Source organism: Musca domestica, unplaced genomic scaffold, assembly GCF_030504385.1.
Source record: "Musca domestica strain aabys unplaced genomic scaffold, Musca_domestica.polishedcontigs.V.1.1 84, whole genome shotgun sequence".
Taxonomy (NCBI): domain Eukaryota; kingdom Metazoa; phylum Arthropoda; class Insecta; order Diptera; family Muscidae; genus Musca; species Musca domestica.
The window spans coordinates 2,050,048-2,077,559 of NW_026712417.1; the positions used below are offsets into that span (position 1 = coordinate 2,050,048).

At 34.5% G+C, this 27,512-nt stretch overlaps 1 protein-coding gene across 4 annotated transcripts in view; it reads right to left on the reverse strand.

Moving 5' to 3' along the window:
- Nucleotides 1-254: 254 nt before the first annotated feature.
- LOC101896843 (band 7 protein AGAP004871-like) overlaps nt 255-27,512 on the reverse strand; it is a 42,923-nt gene continuing 15,665 nt past the window's right edge. For 3 of the 4 annotated variants that reach the window (XM_059131262.1, XM_059131261.1, XM_059131260.1), the window contains exons 4-10: nt 18,172-18,281; nt 10,391-10,463; nt 3,769-3,851; nt 3,312-3,515; nt 1,029-1,084; nt 775-955; nt 255-674 (exon numbers count right to left, since the gene is read on the reverse strand). In XM_059131262.1, coding sequence (XP_058987245.1) covers nt 519-674; nt 775-955; nt 1,029-1,084; nt 3,312-3,515; nt 3,769-3,851; nt 10,391-10,463; nt 18,172-18,281 — 863 coding nt within the window. In that variant the 3' untranslated portion in view covers nt 255-518. Of the gene's footprint in view, nt 675-774; nt 956-1,028; nt 1,085-3,311; nt 3,516-3,768; nt 3,852-10,390; nt 10,464-18,171; nt 18,282-18,496; nt 18,824-27,512 lie in introns of those variants that run through there. The other variant, XM_059131263.1, reaches the window with a different exon arrangement.

Consider the following 27,512-nt stretch of genomic DNA (forward strand, 5'->3'; position numbering starts at 1 on the left):
TCTACTACTTGGATTTTTAATATTTTCAGAGCTACAAACGTGCCCAGCCATAAACATGGATTTCATGGAACATCACAGTCTTCAAACGTGGATTTTTTAGACATTTTTTTCAAGTTTGTCAAAAGATATAGACTCGAATTTTGTTATAAAAAATATTTTTTCGAGACCATATATAGAAAAGTTGATTTAAAAGAGTATTTTCCATCCCTGGATAACTTGGATTGGATTGTACATTGTCGTTAAACTAAACAAAATAATGTTTTTATTTCGAAATTTATTAAGACACATCTTTGAAACCATTTTATGTACGTATAAGAATCTAAAAGTTACAAAATACATTTGACTTTAAATAAATAATAAAAGTTGACAAATACATCCAAAAAACATTTCAAATTACTTGAAAAAATAAATTCCCTGTTTTTTTTCTTTAATTTTTTATATTCCCAAAATATGATCGTTGAAAACAAGCAGGGCACATCATACGATGCTTTTGCCGCTCTTCCGTTTTATTCATTCGCTTACTGTTGCTGTTGCAATTGTGGATTCATGGTTATGGCATCCGCCATGGCAGCCAAAGCTTTGGCCTCGCTATTCTTCATGAAATAAGTCAACATATCGATGGGCAAGGGGAATACAATCGTTGAATTCTTCTCAGCCGAAATTGTGTTCAGGGTCTAAAAATAAAAAAAAAAAACAGAATAAATGCAGCCATTGATTATTGATGCAGCCATTGCCATGGATGATTCGACATGGATTTTTTTTTTGTTTTCTTACCTGTAGATAACGTAATTGCAGAGCGGCCGGTGAATTGCCAATTACCTCGGAAGCTTCGCGCAAAGCATGCGATGCCTTTTGTTCACCCTCGGCGGCAATAACTTTTGCCCGAGCCTCACGTGCCGCCTCTGCTTCGGCGGCCATGGCACGCTGCAGTTGGACGGGTAGGCGTACGTCTTTGCTAAAAAATAAGGAAATTTGGAAATGTTTAAAAGATAATAGTTATGAAGGGGAATAAATTTGGACAAACTTACATTTCGACACGTTCTACCTTGATGCCCCAGGCATCGGTGGCCTCATCCAATTGTACCTAATAATAGATAATTGTAAATTATTTGGAATGGCATTTGAAAAATTGGAAAATAAATTTAATAGGGATTTTTTTCAAGGATTGCCTGGCTATAAATTATTGATTTTTGAAAATAATTGTTTAAATCGTTTCTGGCCTCTATTCATATTTTTCAAAAATTTTGAAAAATTATTTGGGTAGACTACTGGTCAAAAATCGCTGATTAAAAAAAATATTGGCGTGGAGTTTTTTTAAGGATCTATTGGGTAGTGGTCATGGATTTATATTAATGGATCTACTGGCCAACTGGATTTAATAAGGGATCTATGGGTCAATAGAAGGAGATTTATTTAAGAATCTATTGGCCAATGGGTGTGGGTTTGTTAAAGAATCTATTGGCCAATGGGTGTGGGTTTGTTAAAGAATCTATTGGCCAATGGGCGTGGATTTCTTAAAGGATATATTGGGTAATGAGCGTGGACTTATTAAAGGATACAGTGGTCAATGGGCGTGGATTTTTTAAAGGACCTTTTTAAAGGATCTATTGTCCACTGGGCGCGTATTTTTTAAAGGATCTATTGGCCAATGGGCGTGGATTTTTTAAAGGATCTATTGTCCACTGGGCGCGGATTTTTTAAAGGATGTATTGGCCAATGGGCGTGGATTTTTTAAAGGATCTATTGGCCAATGGGAGTGGAATTTTTAAAGGATCTATTGGCCAATGGCCGTGGATTTTTAAAGGATCTATTGGCCAATGGGCCTGGATTTTTTAAAGGATATATTTGCCAATGGGCGTGGATTTTTTAAAGGATATATTGGCCACTGGGCGTGTATTTTTTAAAGGATCTATTGGCCACAGGGCGTGGGCGCGGATTTTTTAAAGGATCTATTGGCCACTGGGCGTGGATTTTTTTTAAAGGATCTATTGGCCACTGGACGTGGATATTTTAAAGGATCTATTGGCCACTGGGCGTGGATATTTTAAAGGATCTATTTGCCACTGGGCGTGGATTTTTTTAAGGATCTATTGGCCACTGGGCGTGGCTTTTTTAAAAGGATCTATTAGCCACTGGGCGTGGATTTTTTAAAGGATCTACTGGCCACTGGGCGTGGATTTTTTAAAGGATCTATTGGCCACTGGGCGTGGATTTTTTAAAGGATCTATTGGCCACTGGGCGTGGATTTTTTAAAGGATCTATTGGCCACTGGGCGTGGATTTTTTAAAGGATCTATTGGCCACTGGGTGTGGATTTTTTAAAGGATCTATTGGCCACTGGGCGTGGATTTTTTAAAGGATCTATTGGCCACTGGGCGTGGATTTTTTAAAGAATCTATTGGCCACTGGGCGTGGATTTTTTAAAGGATCTATTGGCCACTGGGCGTGGATTTTTTAAAGGATCTATTGGCCACTGGGCGTGGATTTTTTAAAGGATCTATTGGCCACTGGACGTGGATTTTTTAAAGGATCTATTGGCCACTGGGCGTGGATTTTTTAAAGGATCTATTGGCCACTGGGCGTGGATTTTTTAAAGGACCTTTTTAAAGGATATATTATCGACTGGGCGTGGATTTATTAAAGGATCGATTGGGCGTGGATTTATTAAAGAATCGATTGGGGGTGGATTTAATAAAGGATCGATTGGGCGTGGACGTATTAAAGGATCGATTGTGCCTTGATTTATTTAAGGATCGGTTAAGACTTGATTTATTAAGGATCGATTAAGACTTGATTTATTAAAGGATCTATTAGCTTCATACGATGATTTTTAAGGGACAAATTGACTATAAATAATGTATTTTTCAAGGATCTATTGGCTTCACATGAGATTTTTAAAGGACCTATTGCCTGTAAATGGTGGATTTTTAAAGGACCTATTGCCTATAAATGATGGATTTTTAAAACATTTATTTGTCAAGAATCATGAATTTGATCTCAAATTTAACATATACCATTGTACTAGTTCACATACGGTTTAAAACGAAGATAATTTTGGGGTGACATTTTAGAAAAAAAAATATGAAAATATGTCCAGGAAAAAAATTATTCTTGACCAGAGTGTGACGACAGGTAAGTCTTTAAACGGTTGCCAACATTAAAGCGAAGCCAAATATTTCATGCTCAAGACAAAAAATAAATCCCAGTCTATTCCCCAAAAAAATTCATGAACTTCATGCTTTGGCTAAAACAAAGCACTTTGATTGTGATACAGATGCCGAAATGTTTCTTTTTTCCTTTAACAAAACAAACCTGCATTGTCTCCGATATGGTCATGCGTTCGCTGAGTATTTCATGCAAATGACGCGTGCCCATGGTGTTGCGTAATGTTGTCTGGGCCAGCAGTCTGGTCGAGTGATGGGCATTCTCCACATTGGCCACCGATACGGTTGCGTTCGATACGCGATAGTAGACCACAGCATCGACAGACACTGTTACGCTGTCCTTTGTTAAGACCTGCAAAACAAACACAGAGAAAACCCAAAACGATGAACCTCAATGGTGAACAATGTCGATGCTATGAAATGGTAAATAGCAACAGGAACAGGAAGAGCCATCAACGACAACAATAAGAACAGCAAAAACCTATCCCACAAAGACGGTTGAATTTTAAAATCGTAAAATTTTCTCCGGAACAAAAAATGATTTAAGGCGTTATTGTTGTTTACGGCTCTTCGCCGAAATTTTGAGGGGAAGCGGTGCTACCTACCTCCTGTGGTGGTACATCATAGGTACGTGTTCGCAAATCTACTCGAGCATAGGTATCAATGCAGGGCAGAATAAAGAAAATACCTGAAACAAGAATGGAAAACAGTCATGTATTAGAAGGTGGTTGTGGTTGCAATGAGCATTGTATGAGAGGGAGTTGGACTTATTGAATTGCGAATGAGCTTGCATAAATTTTGGATTGAGGAACTTAAATTTGAAGTTTATAACTTCCGTTAGTACCTGAAGTTAATAGTTCAAAAGGATTGGGTTTGAGGTTTGAATCAAACATCGTTTATATTGTTAAACCAGTAAAGAAAGTCCTAAAGTCGGGCGGGGCCGATTTTATGATACCCTACACCACTTTGCAAATTTAGTTGAGCTCCACTTAATAATTAAAAGTGTTTATGGGAGAAATCAATCATACACGCTATGATGATAATTATAATTTAAAGATCAAAGGACTAAATACGCCGAAGCATTTGTATCTTTTAAATTCGGACTTATTTTGCCCATTTGGTTCGAAATTAATTTGAAATCGGATAAAAAAATATATGGGAACTATATCCAAATCTGAACCGATCTCGATAAAATTTGGCAAAGATATTTCTGAGCTGTATTGTTGCTGAATATCGTTGTTACGGAGTGCATATTACGGCTGTGGGTAACAAATACAATAAATCGGATGAACAATATATATGGGAGTTATAGCTATATCTGAACCGATCTTCACCAAATTTGGCATACTAGCTTCTACACTCAATTCGGTCGTATGTGCCAAATTCCATCCCATTTGGACAAATATTAGACGTTTGGTGCACAATAAATTGTAAATCGGACGAAGTTATATATGGGAGCTATATCCAAATCTGAACCGTTCTCGATAAAATTTAGCAAATGTATTTCTGAGCTGTATTTGATATATTTCCCCAAATATTGTTGTTACCGAGTGCATATTACGGCTGCGGAGGACAAAAATAACAAATCGGATGAACATTATATATGGGAGCTATAGCTATATCTGAACCGATTTCGATAAATTTTGGCATACTTATTTTAAGGCCTAATTTGGTTGTATGTGCAAAATTCCATACCATTCGGGCTGATATTACACGTTTGGTGCACAATAAAAGGCAAATCGGACGAAGATATATATGGAGCTATATCTAAATTTTTACCGATTATCTCTAATTTCAATAGGGTTCGTCCTTAGGCCAAACAAATGTTTTTTGCAAAATTTCATCTCAATCGGATAATAAATGCGACCTGCATTTTGTTCACAAGAATACATGGACAGACGGACGGACGGACGGACGGACAGACGGACTGACATGCATAAATCAACTCAGAAAGTGATTCTATGAAGATCATCAAAAGGAACTATGGGTCTATGTCGTTTTCTTTTGCCTGTTACAAACAAATGCACAAAGACATAATACCCTGACCACCTTGTGGTGTAGAGTATAAATAGATAAAATGTTACTGGAACCAAGGTAACTGATGTTGTTAAGGGTAAGCCAATGCAGGATTTTTAAAAATCGTATTTTAAAGATACTAAAATTTAAAAAATGTTTGCACACTGCTGTTTAGCTACTAGTAGGAGTCGGTTAAACCTGGAATATTTGTGTGAGGCCCACCTCGGACGATGTGGAGGATTTTTTTTAGAGTCGTACCCTCAAGGTACCAAATGCCACGACATTGTTATAAAACTATAAAATGTTTTAATTTGGAGAGATAAAGCGGATTTTTTGGTAATTCGTACTTTATAAGAACAAAAAGTACAAAAAATGGGGTAGGTTAAAACGGGATTTTGGAGGATATGATATACTTGGAGGATATGACAAGTCCAGACGAAACGGCTGGAGTTAAAATCTTGTAATTTTGCACGAAAGTCAGTCTAGGTAAATAGGGGTAAGTGTAAGTTTTTGGAAATTCGCATTATAAGGGTGCGAAAAGTACTAAACTTCGCACTAAATCAGTACGAAAAGTACTGAAATGTTACTAAACTTTTAAAATGGTACCATTTGGAATTATGTGAACGGTTAGAGCTAAAAATTTGAAATTTGGTTTGAGAATTAAGATTGGAAAGAAAGTTTGATAAATGAAGTTGATTTTGGAAATGTGTACTAAGTGCGCGAACTGTACTAAATGATACTATGTTTGGAACAGCTTTGTTTAGAGTGGGCGGATGAAGCTGGAATTTTGTATTGGGATCCCTGTCGGTGGTGGTATATGATAAAGATGTGGTTTTGGAAATTTGTACATCTAATGCGCGAAAAGTACAATCTGGTATTAGATGAATAAACAGTGCTTGAAATTTGGTATTAAGAGTCTCTGTTCATGTGTAGCCTGGACATATGGAGGTGATTTTGGGAAATGTGTACTATATTTGTACGAAAGTACTAATAAAGAAGCAAGAATATTTTATTGTATTCCCTTTTGGTGGTAGGTTTGTGATAAAGAGATGTTTTTGGACATGTGTCTTATAATTGTACGGAAAGCACTATATAGTATTATATTTGGTACTATTTGGTATCGGATAAATAGATAGTGAAATTTGGTAGTAGGATCGCTGTTCATGTGTATCCTGGTGGTTTTGTGTACTATAATTCTATCAAAAGTACTAAATAATACTCTAATGGCTTCAATTTGGTATCATTGCTTGAAATCTGAAATTAAGTATTAGGGGCGCAGTTCATATGTACTTTGGAAATATGTGGTTTGGAAAAAATGCAATATAGTTTCACGAAAAGTATGGTGGTATTGGGAGAAGGAATAGAGGTGAACTCCTAAAATTTCATATATATGCCACTGCAGGTGGCTGTGGTTAAGATATGGAGGTGGTTTTGGGATGTGTGCTATAATTGTTCGAAAAGTACTAAGTGGTAACAAAATTGGTTTTGTGTATAGAAATAGAGCTGGAATCCTCTCATTTTATATTGAGGTTTCTATTGGTATCTGGAATATATATATGGAGGTGGTTTTAGATATGTGTACTATAATTGTAAGCAAAGTACAAAGTAGTAATAAAATATGGTATTGCGTGAATTAATAGAACTGAAATACTGTTATTTGATATGGAAGAGGTTTTGGAAATGGGTTTTTGTGGTTGAGATTTGGCGTTCTTTTTGGAAATGCAATCTATATGTTTGTACGTCAATTACAAAATGGTACGAAAACTGATATTGAAGGATAGAGCTGAAATTCCGAAATTTGATACTGAGATATCTGTTTGTATCTGCAATTAAGATATGGACTCGGTTTGGATATGTTTACTATAATTGTACGAAACGTACTTAATGTTACTAAATTTGGTGTTGGGTGAAGGGATAAAGCTGAAATCCTGAAATTTGATATAGATTCCACTGTTGGTGTCTGTGGTTAAGATATGGAAGAGCTTTTGGAAATTGGTACTAAAGATGTGCGAAAAGTACTAGGTGGTACATTGAATACCGGGTAAAGAAATTTTCTCTGTTGGTATCTGGTGTTGAGATCTGGTGGTAGTTTTAAAAATACGTAGTATCACCAATTAACGATTTGTAAAAGCAAACAGTTTTTAAAATTGGTACAAGGATTGCTCTAATCAAGATCAAATAGTTTTAAAATTTGTACTTTATTAGTACGAGGATTATTCTAATTGGGACGAGGCTTATATTTTTGAAATAGGTACTTTACTAGTACGAAAAGCTATGAAAGGTGCAAAATGGTTTGACTCTATTACTGAGTGGACAATAAGAGCTAGATCTTTAAACTGTCGTGTGAGAGTCATTCTCAGTGGAGAGAGGAGTGATTTTTCGTACTCTAAAGGTACAAAAAGAGGCAAAGGGATATAATATCGCTAATGACCTATCAAAAATTGCTAGAAATTGGAAATATTTTATACGAAATGGTGAAATTTTAAAATTAATATATAAAGAGTGCGAAAAGTAATGAAGGGTACAAAATGGTACAACATTGTAAGAGTTAGTGCTACGAAATTTTGCATGAGGGTCACCGGATTTTTTTGGAAATTCGTATGAAACGAGTACGGAAAGTATTCAAAAGTACAACATTTGGAAGAACTTTGAAAGATTTCAAAAAAATGTCGTCAAAAATATCGCTCAAATCAAATCCGTTATTTGGCTACTATACGAAGACGTGATCCTGCATAAGTGATTTGTGTCATAGGCTGTAGTAAGTGTTCGAACTTTATATACGATACGAAATATAACATCTCCGGTGAATAAAGCCGGAAAAATAATGAAAATACCGACTATCTGGGGGTACCGTTATATGGACGCTATACTGAAACGTGGAATTATTTAGATAATTATCTTCTAGGGGGTAAAGTACTCAGAAAGAACCCCTTGTGCGGCTTTTAAAACAATTACATTAAAAAAAATTGTCTGATTCTGATTGTCTGATAGTAAAAGTAAAAAAGCTGTAAGTTCGGCCGGGCCGAACTTTTAAGACCCTCCACCATTTGGTACAAATTTGGCAATTTCCAAAAAAAAAAAAAATCCGTTAAAAATTCTGTTAAAATCTTAAAAATACCGAATACCTATACGACGACGTGGACCTGCATAGGCAACTTTTGTCATAAGTTATTACAATATTTAAATGCGAAACTTGAAGAAAAATCTGTTTATAATGTAGCTAACATCATCCAAATACCGAATATAGGGGGTATCGTTATATGGGGGCTATACGAAGACGTGGACCTGCACAGACAATTTTCTGACATGGGATGAAGTATCCATTACGAACTTCACATGCGAAATTTGAAACGATTCCGGTAAATAATGTCGCAAAAATCATCAAAATACCGAATATCGGGGGGTATGGTATATGGGGGCTATACGAAGACGTGGACCAACCTGACCCATTTTCTGCTTTATGCTGCAGTATCTATTACGAACAAATACCAAATTTGGAACGATTCCGTTAAATAATGTCGCTAAAATCATCAAAATACCGAATATCGGGGAGGGGGGGGGGGGGGGGGCGTTTACCGTTGTATGGGGGCTATATGAAGACGTGGACCTACATGGCTCATTTCTTTCACTTAGGATGTAGTATCCATTACGAACTTCAAATACCAAATTTGAAACGATTTCGGTAAATAATGTCGCAAAAATCATCAAAATACCGAATATCTGGGGGTATGGTATGTGGGGGCTATACGAAGACGTGGACCTACCTGACCCATTTTCTGCTTTATCCTGCAGTATCTATTACGAACAAATACCAAATTTGGAACGATTCCGTTAAATAATGTCGCTAAAATCATCAAAATACCGAATATCGGGAGGTACCGTTATATGGGGGCTATGTGATAACTTGGACCTACATGGCCCATTTACGAACTTAACCTGCCTACTGGCAAAATTAACATGTTTGCAAAATTTTAGCCTTCTATCTCAATTTGTTCGAAAGATAGCGTGATTACAACAGACAGACGGACAGACAGACACACATACAGGCAGACGGACATCGCTAAACCGTCTTAGAATTTTACGCCGATCAAGAATATAATACTTTGTTGGGTCTGACATGAGTATTTCGAGGAATTACAAACGGAATGACAAAATTAATATACCCTCCATAGCATGGTGGAGGGTATAAAAATACGGGGGCTATACGATATCCTGAACCGATATAGATAATTATCTTCAAAGGGATAAAGTACTCACAAGGAACTTCTTGTGAGAATTTTCGGAAAATTCCAGAATTTTACGCTGATCAAGATTATATGTACTTTGTTTGGTCTTAAATTATTATTTCGATGAGCTACAAACGAAATGACGAACCCCCATACTATGCATAATATACCCCCATACTATGTATGGTGGTAAAGGCTGCCAAGTGGTACATTTATATTATAAAATCTGCTAGAGCTAAAATTTTTAGCCTTTCATTAGTTTTACTATTACTGTAAGATAAACATATTGGAAATTCGTTCTAAAATTCTGATATTTTTATTGGAAAAATGTCCACAAAATTACTACATTCTGTTCTTTTTCAGCCAGAATTCTGATGATACAGGCGTAGTTTCGTCTAACTAAGCTTAAATGCTCAGCCAAACTCGATTTCTTTAAACGCTCCTTTTTTTGTACCCCATTTTATTAAATGTACAGAATTTGAAGAAGAAGAATAACAATTTAAAATTAAACTTAAAAAAAAGAAAATGACAGGGTATATGGAAATTGGTGTCACGGAATGACCGAAAGATATCAAAGTGCGACAAAATCATAAAAAATAAATGTTCCGACTCAAATTCTTTTCTAACGTTAACCATTATTGCCTTGTGGCAAACCCTCCCCCCTAACTTCGTTCACCGAATTCCAAGAAATCGAACTAGCCATTAGAATGTTAAATGCCATAATTACAGTTGTTACTTAGTTTTGTTATTTTGTTTTTCTTGTTTAACAAACAATCATCACCGCCAAAATGCCATTTCATATTGTTTTTTCTTTTTTTTTTTTTCTTTTCTTTTTACATAAATTAATAGTTGTTGATGTAAAAATAAACAAAACACCAGACAGAAAAAATATCTAAAGTAAACCGATGTTAAATGAATTAATAAAACTAAATGGCCTAAAGGAGAAGCAATGTTATCTTTGTTGACGTCACCACGTTGAACTTACCGGGACCTTTGGCACCGCCCTGCAGCAAACGACCCAAACGGAAAATGACAGCCCGTTCGTACTCCTGTACAACCTAATGGTGTTGTGGGGTGAATTGGGAAAAAAATATATAACAAAGAAATTAGAATATTTAATAAATTAAAGAGCAATGATAGAAAAACCATTGATGACATGTTATGAGAAATTCCATAGCAATGTTGATTAAATATTTTACATCCAACCTTATTGTAAAATGGTATATATAGCAAGGAATTGAAAATAAATACCCATTGGATTTTTATATGGAAATATGTGGTATACATGGCTTGCATGCTGTGTGTGAAGATTGAATATATCCCTCTTTTTTAATTTATTTTCTAATTTCTTATTTACTTAGAGCTGTGATTTTTACAAATAAAATATTATCCTTTACGAGAAAGGTAAAAGAACGACTATACCAAACTATATAATTTTCACACAAAAAATGTACCTTTTTGAGATATAGGTGTAATATGTTTCGGAAATTGTCAACCTTATTGGGGAACGTCCGGAAGAGTGAGTTGATATTTTTCATTACAGGCAAACTTATTGAGAAGGGGAAATTTTAATAAAAAAAACGAACTTTAACTCACTTTTTTAAAAAAGTTGTTGTTATACAAAATATTGAAATGTTGTGTCCAGTATTATTCGGCCTAGTATTAATATTGCGATGTTCAAACGTTGGACTATAGCGAGTACCTCCCTCATTATACCCTTAGCCATATGGCTAGATAGGGTATATAAAGAGTGGTTTGTTAAGAGCTTGATAACTTTTTTTAAAAAAAAAACGCATAAAATTTGCAAAATCTCATCGGTTCTTTATTTGAAACGTTAGATTGGTCCATGACATTTACTTTTTGAAGATAATTTCATTTAAATGTTGACCGCGGCTGCGTCTTAGGTGGTCCATTCGGAAAGTCCGATTTTGGGCAACTTTTTCGAGCATTTCGGCCGGAATAGCCCGAATTTCTTCGGAAACGTTGTCTTCCAAAGCTGGAATAGTTGCTGGCTTATTTCTGTAGACTTTAGACTTGACGTAGCCCCACAAAAAATAGTCTAAAGGCGTCAAATCGCATGATCCTGGTGGCCAACTTACCGGTCCATTTCTTGAGATGAATTGTTCTCCGAAGTTCTCCCTCAAAATGGCCATAGAATCGCGAGCTGTGTGGCATGTAGTTCAGTTCTTCCATTTTTGGCAACAAAAAGTTTGTTAGCATCGAACGATAGCGATCGCCATTCACCGTAGCGTTGCGTTCAACAGCATCTTTGAAAAAATACGGTCCAATGATTCCACCAGCGTACAAACCACACCAAACAGTGCATTTTTCGGGATGCATGGGCAGTTCTTGAACGGCTTCTGGTTGCTCTTCACTCCAAATGCGGCAATTTTGCTTATTTACGTAGCCATTCAACCAGAAATGAGCCTCATCGCTGAACGAAATTTGTCGATAAAAAAGCGGATTTTCTGCCAACTTTTCTAGGGCCCATTCAATGAAAATTCGACGTTGTGGCAGATCGTTCGGCTTCAGTTCTTGCACGAGCTGTATTTTATACGGTTTTACAGCAAGATCTTTGCGTAAAATCTTCCATGTGGTCGAATAACACAAACCCAATTGCTGCGAACGGCGACGAATCGACATTTCACGGTCTTCAGCAACACTCTCAGAAATAGACAGAAACAGCATTCGTGTGATTGTTTTAATGTCCAATAAAGTAAACTGAGTGCGAAACTTGGTCACAATCGCATTAATTGTTTGCTCACTTGGTCGATTATGTAGACCATAAATCGGACGTAAAGCGCGAACACACATTTCGAACCGAACACTGATTTTGGTAATAAAATTCAATGATTTGCAAGCGTTGCTCGTTAGTAAGTCTATTCATGATGAAATGTCAAAGCATACTGAGCATCTTTCTCTTTGACACCATGTCTGAAATCCCACGTGATCTGTCAAATACTAATGCATGAAAATCCTAACCTCAAAAAAAATCACCCTTTATCATTTGATACGGCCAAAACGTGCCACATCGAAATAGCTGTTTTAGAACCTAGGTCTCTTTGGACCAAATCCATTTCAGGTCATTCGGAATCGATCTAGCGACGTCCGTTCGTCCGATAATTCAATTCGGTCCAAACTTAACACATTCTAATTATACTAGGTGGTCAGGGTATTATGTCTTTGTGCATTTGTTTGTAACAGGCAAAAGGAAACGAGATAGACCCGTAGTTCCTTTTGATGATCTGCATAGAATCACATTCTGAGTCGATTTATGCATGTCCGTCCGTCTGTCCGTCTGTCCATGTATTTTTGTAAACAAAGTACAGTTCGCATTTATTGCCCTATCCAGATGAAATTTTGCACAAATCATTTGTTTGGCCCAAGGACGAACCCTATTGAAATTGGAGATAATCGGTAAAAATTTAGATATAGCTTCCATATATATCTTCGTCCGATTTGCCTTTTATTGTGCACCAAACGTGTAATATCAGCCCGAATAGTATGGAATTTTGCACATACAACCAAATTAGGCCTGAAAATAAGTATGCCAAATTTTATCGAAATCGGTTCAGATATAGCTATAGCTCCCATATATATTGTTCATCCGATTTGTTATTTTTGTCCTCCGCAGCCGTAATATGCACTCTGTAACAACAATATTTGGGGAAATATATCAAATGCAGCTCAGAAATACCTTTGCTAAATTTTATCGAGATCGGTTCAGATTTGGATATAGCTCCCATATATAACTTCGTCCGATTTACCATTTATTGTGCACCAAACGTCTAATATTTGTCCTAATGGGATGGAATTTGGCACATACGACCGAATTTAGTCTAGAAGGTAGTGTGCCAAATTTGGTGAAGATCGGTTCAGATATAGTTATAGCTCCCATATATATTGTTCATCCGATTTGTTGTATTTGTTACCCACAGCCGTAATACGCACTCCGTAACAACGATATTCAGGGAAATATATCAAATACAGCTCAGAAATATCTTTGCCAAATTTTATCAAGATCGGTTCAGATTTGGATATAGTTTCCATATATATTTTTATCCGATTTAAAATTAATTTCGCACCAAATGGGCAATACAAGTCCGAATTTAAAAGATACAAATGCTTCGGCATATTTAGTCCTTTGAATTTTAAATTATAATTATAATCATAGCGTATATGATTGAATTCTCCCATAAAAACTTTTAATTATTAAGTGGAGCTCAACTAAATTAGCAAAGTGGTGTAGGGTATCATAAAATCGGCCCCGACCGACTTTAGGACTTTCTTTACTGGTTTTATTATTAAACTTCGGGTTGAGTTCGGAGATGGGCACTATCGGTCCACTTCTTCTGTTACCTCCAACACAATAGGTCGAAATTTTCAAACAAAATATTTTACTGTTGCAAAATGGTCAGGCTTTATCCCTTTTTTGTTGTTTTTATAAAAACAACGTTAGTTTATTAGTGGAGAACGATGGTAATGTTTACCAGGGGGTAAGGCAGGGAATACCTAGGTTTCGGAAAGAGCCACCAATCCTCATCAGTTCCCTTGTTTTTTGTCTGGGATATTCTCCCCAGAAGTTATTTTAAAAATAACTTCTATGACAAAAAACATTTTTTACCCAAGTGACGAGATCGTAAGCTCAATAGAAGAGGAACCAAAGAATTAAATAAAACTAAAATTCTTTTGAAAAGTCTTCTAAATCTTACAACCTTAATTCTTTGGTTCCTCTTCTATTGAGCTTACGATCTCGACACTTGGGTAAAAAATGTTTTTTGTCATAGAAGTTATTTTTAAAATAACTTCTGGGGAGAATATCCCAGACAAAAAAACAAGGGAACTGATGAGGATTGGTGGCTCTTTCCGAAACCTAGGTATTCCCTGCCTTACCCCCTGGTAAACATTACCATCGTTCTCCACTAATAAACTAACGTTGTTTTTATAAAAACAACAAAAAAGGGATAAAGCCTGACCATTTTGCAACAACAAAATACTACGGTATCCCGAACAAACAAGCCACACTCTTCAAAATATTTTACTCTACAGAAAAAGAAGGGATAATTCGATTTTGCTCCAACTTTCAAATCCTAATATTTGCATCAGTGTCCATCCATCGAGTACTTCTCCAACGAAGGGTCAAAATTTTGAATAATTATAACTCTTATAAAATGTGATGTAAGAGTCCGATTGTCTTGTCAAATTACATAAATCACAATACTTTTACTAACTCAAGGCCTGGTGTGAAATATATCGGTCCACTCCTTCTGGTACCTCCCACAAAAAGGGTCAACATTTTAAATATCCTGATAAAGCTGATAAACACATAAATGTTTCATTTTATGTGTGCGGTCCCAGTGTATTTGTTGTATTTACGTGGTAGGTCTGTATGTCCGTCCGTTTGGCAGTTGAAATCATGAAAGGGTTCACATTGCAGGCTGATTGGTATTAAAAATTGACTATATTGGTATATAACTCCATAAGGGGTCAACAATTTGAATAATCATAATACAAGTAAAATAATTTAATAATCTCTATGACATTATTTCAAAATTGAAATCTTAAAGATTAAATTTGGACATAAGGGGGCTTCCAACATATTGTAGTGTTGTAGAGTATCACATGGTTGGCCCCGCACAGCTATAGCCTTTGCTTACTTGTTATACCCTCAGCCATATGGCTACAGAGGGTATATATCATTTGACACGGTCAAAACATGCCTAGTCGAAATAACGGTTTTAGACCCTAGGTCTCTTTGGACCAAATCCGTTTCAGAACATTTGGAGTCGATCTACCGATGTCCGTCCGTCCGTCCGTCCGTCTGTCTGCCTGTCTGGCTGGTGCGCACGATAACTCTCGAAGGGAGTATCCGATTTGGTCCAAACATGGTACATCGTAATATTTTTGTCAAACTTAGATCGAGTTCGGAGATGGGCAAGATCGGTCTACTCCTTCTGGTACCTCCCCCACAAAAGGTCGAAATTTGCAAAAAATTTATTCTTTGCACAGAAAGAGAAGGGATAATCCGATTTTGCTCCAACTTTGCAAATCCTAATAATTGTACCAGTTCTAGGTCAAGTGTGAAAATGGACAATATCGGTCCACTCCATCAAGTACCTCCCCCACAAATGGTCAAAATTTTGAATAATTACAACTCTCATCATGTGATTTAAGAGTCCGATTGTCTTCACATTTTACACATCCCAATATTTATATTAACCCAAGGTCTGATGTTAAGATGGAATGTATCGGTCCATTCCTTCTGGTACCTCCCCCACAAATGGTCGAATTTTTCAAAAATAAAATATATTTTTTTGCACAGAAAGAAAAATGATTATCCGATTTTGCTCCAACTTTGCAAATCCTAACATTTGCATCAGTGCTAGGTCTGGTGCGAAAATGGACAATATTGTTCCACTCCTTCTGGTACCTCCCCCACAAAGGGTCAACATTTTAAATAATTACAACTCTCATAAAATGTGATGTAAGAGTCCAATTGCCTTATAATTTCATACATCTAAATATTTATATTAACCCAAGGTCTGGTGTTAAAATGGGCAATATCGGTCCACTACTTCTGGTACCTCCCCCACAAAAGGTCGAAATTTTCAAAACATATATTTTTTGCACAGAAAGAGAAACGATGATCCGATTTTGCTCCAACTTTGCAAATCCTAATATTTGCAACAGTGCTAGGTCTGGGCCGAAAATGGACAATATCGGTTCACTCCTTCAAGAACCTCCCCCACAAATGGTCAAAATTTTGAATAATTACAACTCTCATAAAGTGTGATTTAAGAGTTCGATTGTCTTCAAATTTCACCCATCCTAATCATTTTATTAGCCATGGTCTGGTGTTAAGATGGAGTATATCGGTCCACTTCTTCTGCAAATGGTCGAAATATTTTCTGCACAGAAAGGGAAGCAATAATCTAATTTTGAAAAACATAACAGTCAATTAAAGCGAAATAAGGATCCAACTCTCTTCAAATTTCACACATACAATAATTTTTGCAAACACTAGATGTCTTGTGAATATGCTATATATCCGCGAACACCTTCTTGTACCTCACCCACAAAGGGACACAATTTTCAATATTTTTATCTATCATAAATTGCGAAGCAACTCAGCGATTCTTTACAATTGCTATATCCATCTGCTATACTTTATTTTTATATATATAATTATTTTTATATATAATAATATTTATATCATATTTATTTAGGTGGGATACGAAATGGTCAATATTGACCGTTTTTTCAAAACCTACTCCGTAGAGGGTGAAGAGGGCTGGGGGTATACATCTGTCGGCAAAACCGACCGATACTTTTTCACTTGTTTTAATTTAAAATAATGTAATCAAGTTCCCTATTTTGTTTGTTTTTTTTTTTTTTTTTTTTTTTAATAGAGTTTTCTGTCGCTTTTGTCCTAAATATTATTAGTGGGATGTATAAACGATATAAACAGTTATTCGATCTCTTTAAAAATCGGTGGTGGAGTTACTCGCCTCATCTTCAATTTTGATATGGGATCTACACCAAATAATAATGGAGCAATCTTGAGCACGAAGATATTATATCTACTCAGAACTCGAAATGCCAAGTTACACATAATTTGATTTAAAATTGTGGTCAAAAAACGTCAAAAATACCGAACATCAGGAAGTAACGCTATAGGGGGGCCATACTGAAATGTGGACCGTTGTATAATATTTTTCATACCAAACACAATGGGGGTATTAAAAAAATCTTAGCAATAATTCAAGTAATCTCCACTTATGAGGAACACATTCCACTGTTAACCCTATTTATTACGTGGCGCCGAAGGGTGATATCACAAGGTCCCTACGGCCAATCGTACTCCCACACTTTGATAACACGGTTTGGAAACATTGCTTGTGTGGCACATAGCACGTCGTGTTGGAAGAAAATGTTGACCACATCAATAATAATTGAACTCTGAGAGTAAAAAATCATTAATGTTCTTTTGATAAAGCGATACATTCGCAGTAAATATGTAATGCCCAAATAATGACCACACCAAACAGTCACACGTTTAGGATGGAGGACAGACAGACGGGCATCGCTAAATCGACTTAGAATTTTTCACTGATCAAGAATATATATACTTTGTTGGGTCTGACATTAGTATTTTAAGAAGTTACAAACGAAATTGTCCGTCTGTATGTCTGTTGTATTCATGCTCTCTTTCAAACAAATTTAGATAAACGACTAAAATTTTGCACACGTTTGTATTTTGCCTGCAGGCAGTTCAAGTTCGTAAATGGCCATATCGGTCCACGTTTTCGTATAGCCCACACATATAACGTTACCTCACAATATTCGCTATTTTCATGATTTTAGCGACATTATTCACCGGAATTGCTTCGATTTTCGATTGGAAGTTCTTAGTAGGTACTACAGCCTATGACAAAAAATAACGTATACAGCAGCACGTCTTCGTATAGGCCCCAATGTGACGGTAATTCCATATTTCCGGAATTTTTATGAATCTTGATGTATTTAAATGGATTTTTCGAGATTTTGAAAATTCCTCCCATATGGCGTATTCGGTTATAAGTCCCAAATTCTATTTCCAATACATTTCAAGAACCCGGGAAAAAGTATTTGTCATATCTGCTTGGTGAAGGGTCATTGGTTATACTCATATATAAATTATTTTGTGTACATTTTTCATCCTGGAATATCTCATAACCCTTTGAACTGAATCCAAATCACATTTAGCCTAAAATATTCACAACATACCTTAAAACAAACGAATAAACTGAATGGGGCGGTTAAAATCACCAATACAATGGACAAATATTGCAGGACTTTGCCAAATGTTGAGGCCTTATCACTGGCATCGGCTTCAGCTAAAAATAAAACAACAACAAAAAATTGCACAGTTAGAAATATTATATTTAGCATTAATACAATCGGTATAATTGTTAACATTTAGAGAAAAATAAACGAGAATCAATAAAAACCACAGATAAACACCTTGCACTTGGCACCCTAACTAAGGACATCAAAGGACATTTAAAGTAGTCCCTTTAGTAAATATTTATTTTTTTACACAACTACTTACGAATTATGGCTTTGATACTTGAGGCACTGCCAGACATTTTTCTTGGCAGCGTGGATGGTGTGAAAAGCTCTTAATTTTTTTAGACTTTCTTTTTTTTTTTTGTATTATTTATCGTTTTTGTTGGTTTGTTTTTGTTGTAATTTTCAAGAGAACGCCCCAACCAAATTACACATTGTAACAGTGTCACTATTTCCAGCAACTAGGGAATAGACACATGCACTCGATGGTGGCCGCTGTTCCTCAGCCAAAAGGAACTGTACACCGGCGAACGTTATTACTTTATTCTTTCCGTTACGACCTGTCTCAGCGGAACACGTAAACCAATTGATTTATACTATATGGTGATTTTCATTATTAAACAGAGACTCTGGCCAACTCGCTCGGCTGAGTGACTTAGCTATGTGACAGGTGTCACATGGGGAGGGGGTAGTGGGTGTGTTCCTACAGCTACATTAAAAAATCATTGCCCCCAACAAAAACTCTATGGTGCCGCGCACACACACTCTGTGTAGGAAACTTAAAACTATAATTGCTTAGCATGGTATATCCTTCGCTGTAACCACTCATTTGTCGTTGACCCACTGCAGTGCGCGGTAAACAAATGTTTTTTTTTATTCGAATTCTTTGCTGCGACTGCATGACTTTATGGAATTCCGACCATCTGATACTACTGTCATATGGCCGAACACAAGTTTGTACTTTGCTTCAAAGTTATTAATTAGCTTGATTTCAATAAAGAAAAAAAAAAATGAAGGCAACCATGCCACGCACTCTGTAACCATGACAAATACACTCAGGAAAATTTGTCAGTTCTCCAGGGAGTGGGGATAAATGAGTGTAAAGCTGTTATAATTTTCGAATGAAATACAACATTCTCCACTAGATTTTATCAACTCATTATTGTTTTAGAGTCTATCCAATTGTTCTAATAACATTTCTCAAAATAGTTTTGGCTGACAAAGTAGGTATATAGACTTGAAGGTCACTTATTGTCCTTCTAGACCTTGAAACTTATTAGCGCAAGTATTCAAGAGTTAAAGTATAATTTAATTAGACATTGGACATAAGCCTAAAATCTGCAGTAGTTATATTATGTAAAATATTAGCGATATTCGAAGTTTGAGGATAACTTGAATGACTTGGCATTTTACAAAAATTATGATTATTATACCCTCAGTCATATGGGTAGAGAGGGTATATATCATTTGATACGGCCAAAACGTGCCCCATCAAAATAACGGTTTTAGACCTTAGGTCTCAGTGGACCAAATCCCTTTCAGGACATTTAGAGACGATTTAGCGATGTCCGACCGTCTGTCCTTCTGTCTGGTTAGTTCGCCCGACAACTCTCGAAGGGAGTATCCGATTAGATCCAAACTTGGTACATCGTAATGTTATTGTCAAACTTAGATCGAGTTCGGAGATGAGTAATATCGGTCCACTCCTACTAGTACCTCCAACACAACATGTCAACATTTTGAAAGAAAATAATTTACTGTACAGAAAAAGAATGGATAATCCGATTTTGTTCCAACTTTGCAAATCCTAATATTAGCATCAGTGCCAGGTTAGGTGCGAAAAAACATAATTATAACTCTTATAAAATGTGATGTAAGAGTCCGATTGTCTTCAAGTACACAAATCACAATATTTTTATTAACCCAAAGTCTGGTGTGACCCCCACAAAGGGTCAACAATTTGAATATTCATGAAGCTCATACAACACGAAATTAACATCCGATTCCTTTCAGATTTTGTACATCTTAATATTTCCATCAAAACAAGATATGTTATAAAGATGGTATAGATCGGACCACATTGGGTACAAGATTTTTGAAGAACAAAACGCTCAAAGAAAGAAATCAAGTAAGTTTCCAAATCTCTTAAAATTTCACACATCCATTTTTTTTTTTTTTTTTTTTTTTTGAAATAGCAAGATCTATTGTGAAAATGATATATATCTGTCAACACCTTCTGGTACCTCACCAACAAAGGGTCACAATTTCCAATTCTTATGTATGTGACAAAAATGCTCAAAAATTCAAAATAAAGGAAGGTTCTGCTTTATGATGGCTATATGAAAACATGGATTCTGTTGTAGAAGATGGTACCCATTAAGAGCTCCAAATATCCAATTCGAAATAATTCCTTTGATTAATGTACCTTAAATCATAAAAATGCCAAATATCGTAGGCACAGTCAAATGGAGGCTAAACCATAAACTGCACCAAACTTCCCTCATAATAGAAAGTCCAAGATCTTGAGGACAGTTCTTGGAGGCGACAAGGTTTACGAAGAAATCATCCATCTATCGTGTGTGAAATGAGGCATGGCCCTTTGTATTTTTAGATGATAGATAGAAAAATCGAAAGAGCATAAAATGTATGTGTATGTGAATAAAATTTATCAAAATACCGTAGACAAAAATATCAATGAAGGCGAATAAAAAAAGAAAGAAAAAGCAGCCAGGAGTGAAATTTTAATAATCTATACCATTTTGAAGTAACTTGAAAATTTTCCAAAAAAAAACTCTGTCGAAAAATACCTCTCCGAAGAATACAGTTATATGGCAGCTATACGAAGTCGCGGTCCTGCATATACAATTTTTGTCATAAACTGTAGTACCCATTACGAACTTTATATTCGAAATTTGAAACAATTCTGAAAAAAATGTCGCTATAATCATAAAAATGGCAAACATCGGAAGCGGGGTCTACCGTTGTATTGGGGCTATTCGATATAGTGGACCTATATAGACAATTATCTTTCCGGCGGGTAAAGTACTAAGAAGGAACTTCTTGCAAGGATTTTCAGACAATTCAATTGAAAAATTTGGCTGCAATCATCAACATGCCGAATACCGGCGGGTACTGTTATAGGAGGGCCTATACGGCCTGCAGACGAAAAACTGATCTGTGGAAAATTGTAGCTTCCTCCTTTAGACTCTGGCGTGATTAAAACAGACCGACGTCTTAGAATTTTGCGCAGATCAAGAATATATATACGTATATTATTATTATTATTATTATTATTATTATTATTATTATTATTATTATTATTATTATTATTATTATTATTATTATTATTATTATTATTATTATTATTATTATTATTGTTATTATTATTATTATTATTATTATTATTATTATTATTATTATTATTATTATTATTATTATTATTATTATTATTATTATTATTATTATTATTATTATTATTATTATTATTATTATTATTATTATTATTATTATTATTATTATTATTATTATTATTATTATTATTATTATTATTATTATTGTTATTATTATTATTATTATTATTATTATTATTATTATTATATTATTATTATTATTATTATTATTATTATTATTATTATTATTATTATTATCATTATTATTATCATTATTATTATTATCATTATTATTATTATCATTATTATTATTATTATTATTATTATTATTATTATTATTATTATATTATTATTATTATATTATTATTATTATTATTATTATTATTATTATTATTATTATTATTATTATTATTATTATTATTATTATTATTATTATTATTATTATTATTATATTATTATTATTATTATTATTATTATTATTATTATATTATTATTATTATTACTCATACCCTCATAGTATGGAGGGAACCTGTTACAAAAAATAGCTCTGTCGAATGCTTCTTGTTAAAGACCCTCAATTGTTAAGAAAAAATTCTTACAAAAAAGGAACAACTCTCACTGAAAAATTTTCTTGCAAAGAACTAAGGATTGTTAACTTATCTATCTATCTATATATATATAAAAGAAAGTTGTGTTAGTTACTACGCTTATAACTTAAGAACCGCTGGACTGATTCTAACGATTCATACAAATTCGGAATTGTCTCCTGTCCGAAAAGGATAATATACAAAAAAATCGCGTAAAAATGTGATATATTAACATTTTTATTTTGACTTTTGAAATGTACAATAGTAATGTTTTATTTTGCATGATTTTTTTCCATTTTGACTTACTTCTTTCTAATGTACATTTGTAGTGTTTTTTGTATTTTATTTTTGAATTCGAATATTAATACCAATTTATTTAATTGACTTGATTTCTTGAGAACTAAAATTGATGGCGGGTTACGTGGAAGTGTAGTACCGAATTATGTGGTGGCGTAACGGAATAGACGATATCGAAATAATTTAACGCGGTCACGCCAAAGTTAAAAGATAAATTATTTTTCAAAATCGCTAAAAAAATCAAGAAAAAGAGATCTTATTGCAAAAACTCTCAAATCGGGAACAAATCGAAAAAAAATTTCTATGGAATCGAATTTTAAAATAATTGACAAACTTAAGGAGGATCTTTAAATATTTGCTGTAAAAAATCAGAAAACAAGTTGAAGATTTTTTCAATTTGTTATTCTCCTTTTGTCAATTTTTTTCAATTTGTATTATCATATTGAATTCAGCGGATTTTTTGTGAACAAAATAATGATTTCTATCCTTCCAGAAATTCTTCCCAAACATTCAAGATAACTTAAATCGCTTTTGTAGGTCATGATATCGATCATAACTCACGGATTAGGGTACAAACCGATTTTATATTTATATATCCATCGTATGATTTAAGCTATTTTTGGGGTCATGCCCACTTTTTTCATTTTTGGCCTTATTTGGCAAAATTTGAAATTTTCAGAGTAAGGCCCATATTGGTCTTGACCACATTTATCAATTGATTTGGCTAAAAAATTGTATATACGCTACCCTGGTGTATGGAACCATCATACAGATAATTGTCACCTAGGAATTTATTTAAGTAAAGCCCCCACATTGGAGTATCCCCAAGTCCACTTTCACATCTAATGTGTGTTCAGAAAAGAAAATTTTGTATTCTATTGAATTTGTAACCCCCAAGAGAATATTGGTTGAGAACATAGATTTGGGATGCACATCTATATGAAATAAATTATGAAAACATGGACAAATTACAAATATAAGAAAGTAGCACGGGACAGAATATTTGTTGAATCGTCGTTCAATTATACTATGATAAAAATATGGACTTACAACTTACAATTTACAACCAACTTACAATTTAAATGGCAAATGAAATTAATTCCCATGGGTGTAAAATTGCTATATTTTTGATTTGGTCTCTGTTTGTCATATTGGATTATAAGCGGTAGAAGAAAGTTTTCAATGTAGGTCGATATTTCGGAGTAGTGCCCATGTAAAGGTACCTCCTGATTTTACCATATTTCAAAAGATTTGGCTAAAAATGTATATTTGGGTGGAATCTTACACAAAAATAGCAAAATATCTACAAATTTTAGAATTTTCTCAATGTAATAGTACCCCCTCAAGTCCACGGCTTAAATATGGGTATAGGTATTTTAAAACACTTTTAATCGACCAGTACGTGAACAGATATCAGTCATATCTGTGAATAATTATACTTTGACAAATATGCCTAATAGACAAAAACTACAGGCCGGCAACGCGGACCGGGCCAGCTAGTATTTTAATAAAAACACAGTCAAAAGTCGGGCGGGTCGACTATACTCCCGTAGCAAAAGAATTTATTTGAAGTAGATCATAATTTAAAAATGTTTTGACAGATATTGACCATTTTGTGCACAAATAACCCGAAATCGGTTGAAGATATATATGGGAGCTATATCCAAATCTGAAATAATCTTGATAAATTTGGCAGAGGTATTTCCGAGCTCTATAAGATATCTGGTACTAAATATCATTGTAGTTGAATGCATATTACGAATGTGAGGGACTTAAACGCCAAATTCGACGAAACATATATATGGGAGCTATAGCTATATCTGAACCGATTTTCGCAAAAATTTAATGTACTTGCTTCTATGCTGAATTTGGTCGGATGTTCTAGAATTCAGGTTATTTGGACTGATATTGTCTATTTGGTGCACAATTAACCTGAAATCGGTTGAGGATATATATGGGAGCTATGTCCAAATTTGAACCGATTTTGACAAAATTTTTTGATACACGTATTTTAGAGCTGTATCTGATATCTGGTACCACAGATCATTGTTGTGGAATGCATATTATGCCTGAGAGGGAATTTAAACCCCAAATCGGATGAAACATACATATACATGTTAGCTATATCTGAACCAATTTTATTAAAATTTGATGTACTTTCTTCTAGACTGAATTCGGTCGGATGTACAAAAATTCAGGCCATTAAGACTCATATTGGCCATTTGACGAACAATTTATCCGAAATCGGTTGCAGATATATGGGAGCAATATCTAAATCTGATCAGATTATCACCAATTTCAATTGGGTTCGTCCTTGATCCAAACAAATATTGTTTGCAAAATTCCATCGGATAATAAATGCGACCTGCATTTTCTTCACAAGAATACATGGACGTACGGACGCACTGACATGCATAAATCTACTTAGAAAGTGATTCTATGAAAATCATCAAAAGTAAGTAACTATGGGTCTATCTCGCTTCCTTCTCCCTGTTACAAACAAATGCAGAAAGACATAATAACACTATGTGGTATAGGGTATAAAAATCCATAATTGTTAGTGCAAAATTTCACGTGAAAACACCTTTGACTTACAGTGAAAATCACTGTACCTTGTTTTATTGCTGTCATTAAACTCAGCTACAGAGAAAAAAACAAACAAATTGCTTTGTTTACATTTCAAAACTGTAAAGTTTGTTCACCGTGACGTATGAATAACAAAGTCATTAAATAGAAATATGTTGATCATACGCAGCCACGGTCCAACACAACATTTACTTCCATATTCTACATCACTTGACCTTTAAAGCAATTTAGTTAAAATTTTTAAGTAGAATAATTTAAGTTTCCAAGTTTAAATTCTAAAAAAAAAATCAGAATATAAAATGAAATTGTTTTGAATATTAAATGAAATATAATCAAATGCAAAATGATAAATTTCTTTGGCCTCACAGTACAGAGACACGTCAGCAGAATTTCACAGTAAATGCATGTTACGTGGAGTATATAATTTATTTGACACACCTACACAATTACTCGGGTGATTACTTAGTGATGTCGATCATGGAATATTTTTATTTGTAAACAGTCAATGCGGTTGCTAATAAATTGTAAATAACTGGAAACAATAAACTGGATTGGCACACATCTACTTAATTTGCACCTAAAAGCCGGACTCAGCTTGAGCAATAGATTGGATTTAAGATTCCTGTAGATCTCGTAAAGAAAAGACATACTAATTTAGGATTTTAAAGGTAATTTTATAGACAAATTAGATTTTGTATTTTGAAATGGGTGAAATGTTTAAAATGTATACTCAAATATCCAAGAATGTAAGTAAAATATCTAAGATATCAAAATTCTGCGAAACTTTCGTTCTCTCAAGTAGAAGTCCCATATTTCCCCCCAACAATCCCATTCGACATCCCTATTCCCTAAACAAATTCTGTTGGCAAAAACCACACTGGCTTTTGAGAAATTTTCCATTTCATTTAAATGTCGAATTTCACAGCAAAATCACCTGTGGGATTTTCCTCAGAAAATTAATGTCTATAATCGTTGTGGGTCATTTTAAAATAAACCATGTAAATATGCATGACCTGGCCGCAGAACAGAACTGAAAAAAAAAAACACAAAACACAACTTTACAACACGTCAGCCATTAGTTTGTGGTGGTAAAACTAAACTAACTTTTCTATTGACTTTTGCATTCTCGTCACCGAATGGCAAGTCCTAAATTAAACCATTGATAAGGTCTATGGATGGAAAATGGAAATTGTGGAAAACTTATTTTGTTAGTCCAGTGACAACACGACAAGTTATTATGATTGGAAGGGGGGTCAGGAACAGGGTTCTGCAATGGTAATTGTGTCATTAAGTTTTAAAGAAATAAAATCAAACAACATGAACAACAACATCAACAAAACATAATAAAATGCGATGGATTGATCACTCAATATATAAATTGAGTTAAAAATAGAGGAAGGAAGAGCTATTTTTACTCTAAGTTAAACTATTTAAATTTTTCCCAAATATCAGCAGAGCTGTAAACGTGGATTTTTTTAAGAATGTTTTTATCAACAACATATGACCTATAAACATTGATCTTTCAAGGCTCTCGCAATAAAAAGTTTGGATTTTTAAAGAATATTTTTACCAACAACATCTGAGCTATTAACGTGGATATTTCAAGACTCTCGGGGCGATAGATACGCATTTTTAAAGAATATTTTCTCGAAGACTATCATAGCTGAGATTTGTATTTTTAAAGAGTATAGATTATTTTTTAGGAATATTTTTTTCAACAACATCAGCGGCATCTTGGATTTTTTAAGAAAAAATTCTCCAATCCCATCTGCTGTATAAATATGGACTTTTTAAGCTCATTTTTCCAACACAATGCGGATGTGCTATAATCGTGGATCTTTGAATGTTTTCGGGACCATAGGTTCGGATTTTTAAAGAATATTTTTCCCAATACCATCAGAACAAAAAAATTGGATTTTTTAGGAACATTTTTCAACAATATCAGCAATATTGTGGATTTAAAAAAATATTAGCCACATTTGTGTTATAGACTTTTTTTATTTTATTCGTTCGTATTATACGAACCGATGGAGCTAAAACTTGAAATTTGGTATGCGAATCAAGGCTGGAAATTAAGTTTGATATATATATATATATATATATATATATATATATATATAGTGGGTTATGGAAATAGGGACTAAGTGTGCGAACTATTCTAAATGGTACTAAATTTGGAACAGTTTGGTGGATGGAGCTGAAATTTGTAATAGGATCCCTGCTGGTGGTAGTTTTGTGATAAAGACGTAATTTTGGAAATGTTTTATATTTGGCTGGAAAACCACAAGTGGCTATCGTTAGAGCACTCCAACATTCATATGTGAACAAATCTTTTGAATCTCGTACGATCGTTTGTTACCGTGATACTGGTAGCGACTTAACGAAACCCGCGTCGCAGTGGGCGAAAAATGGCTCGTGA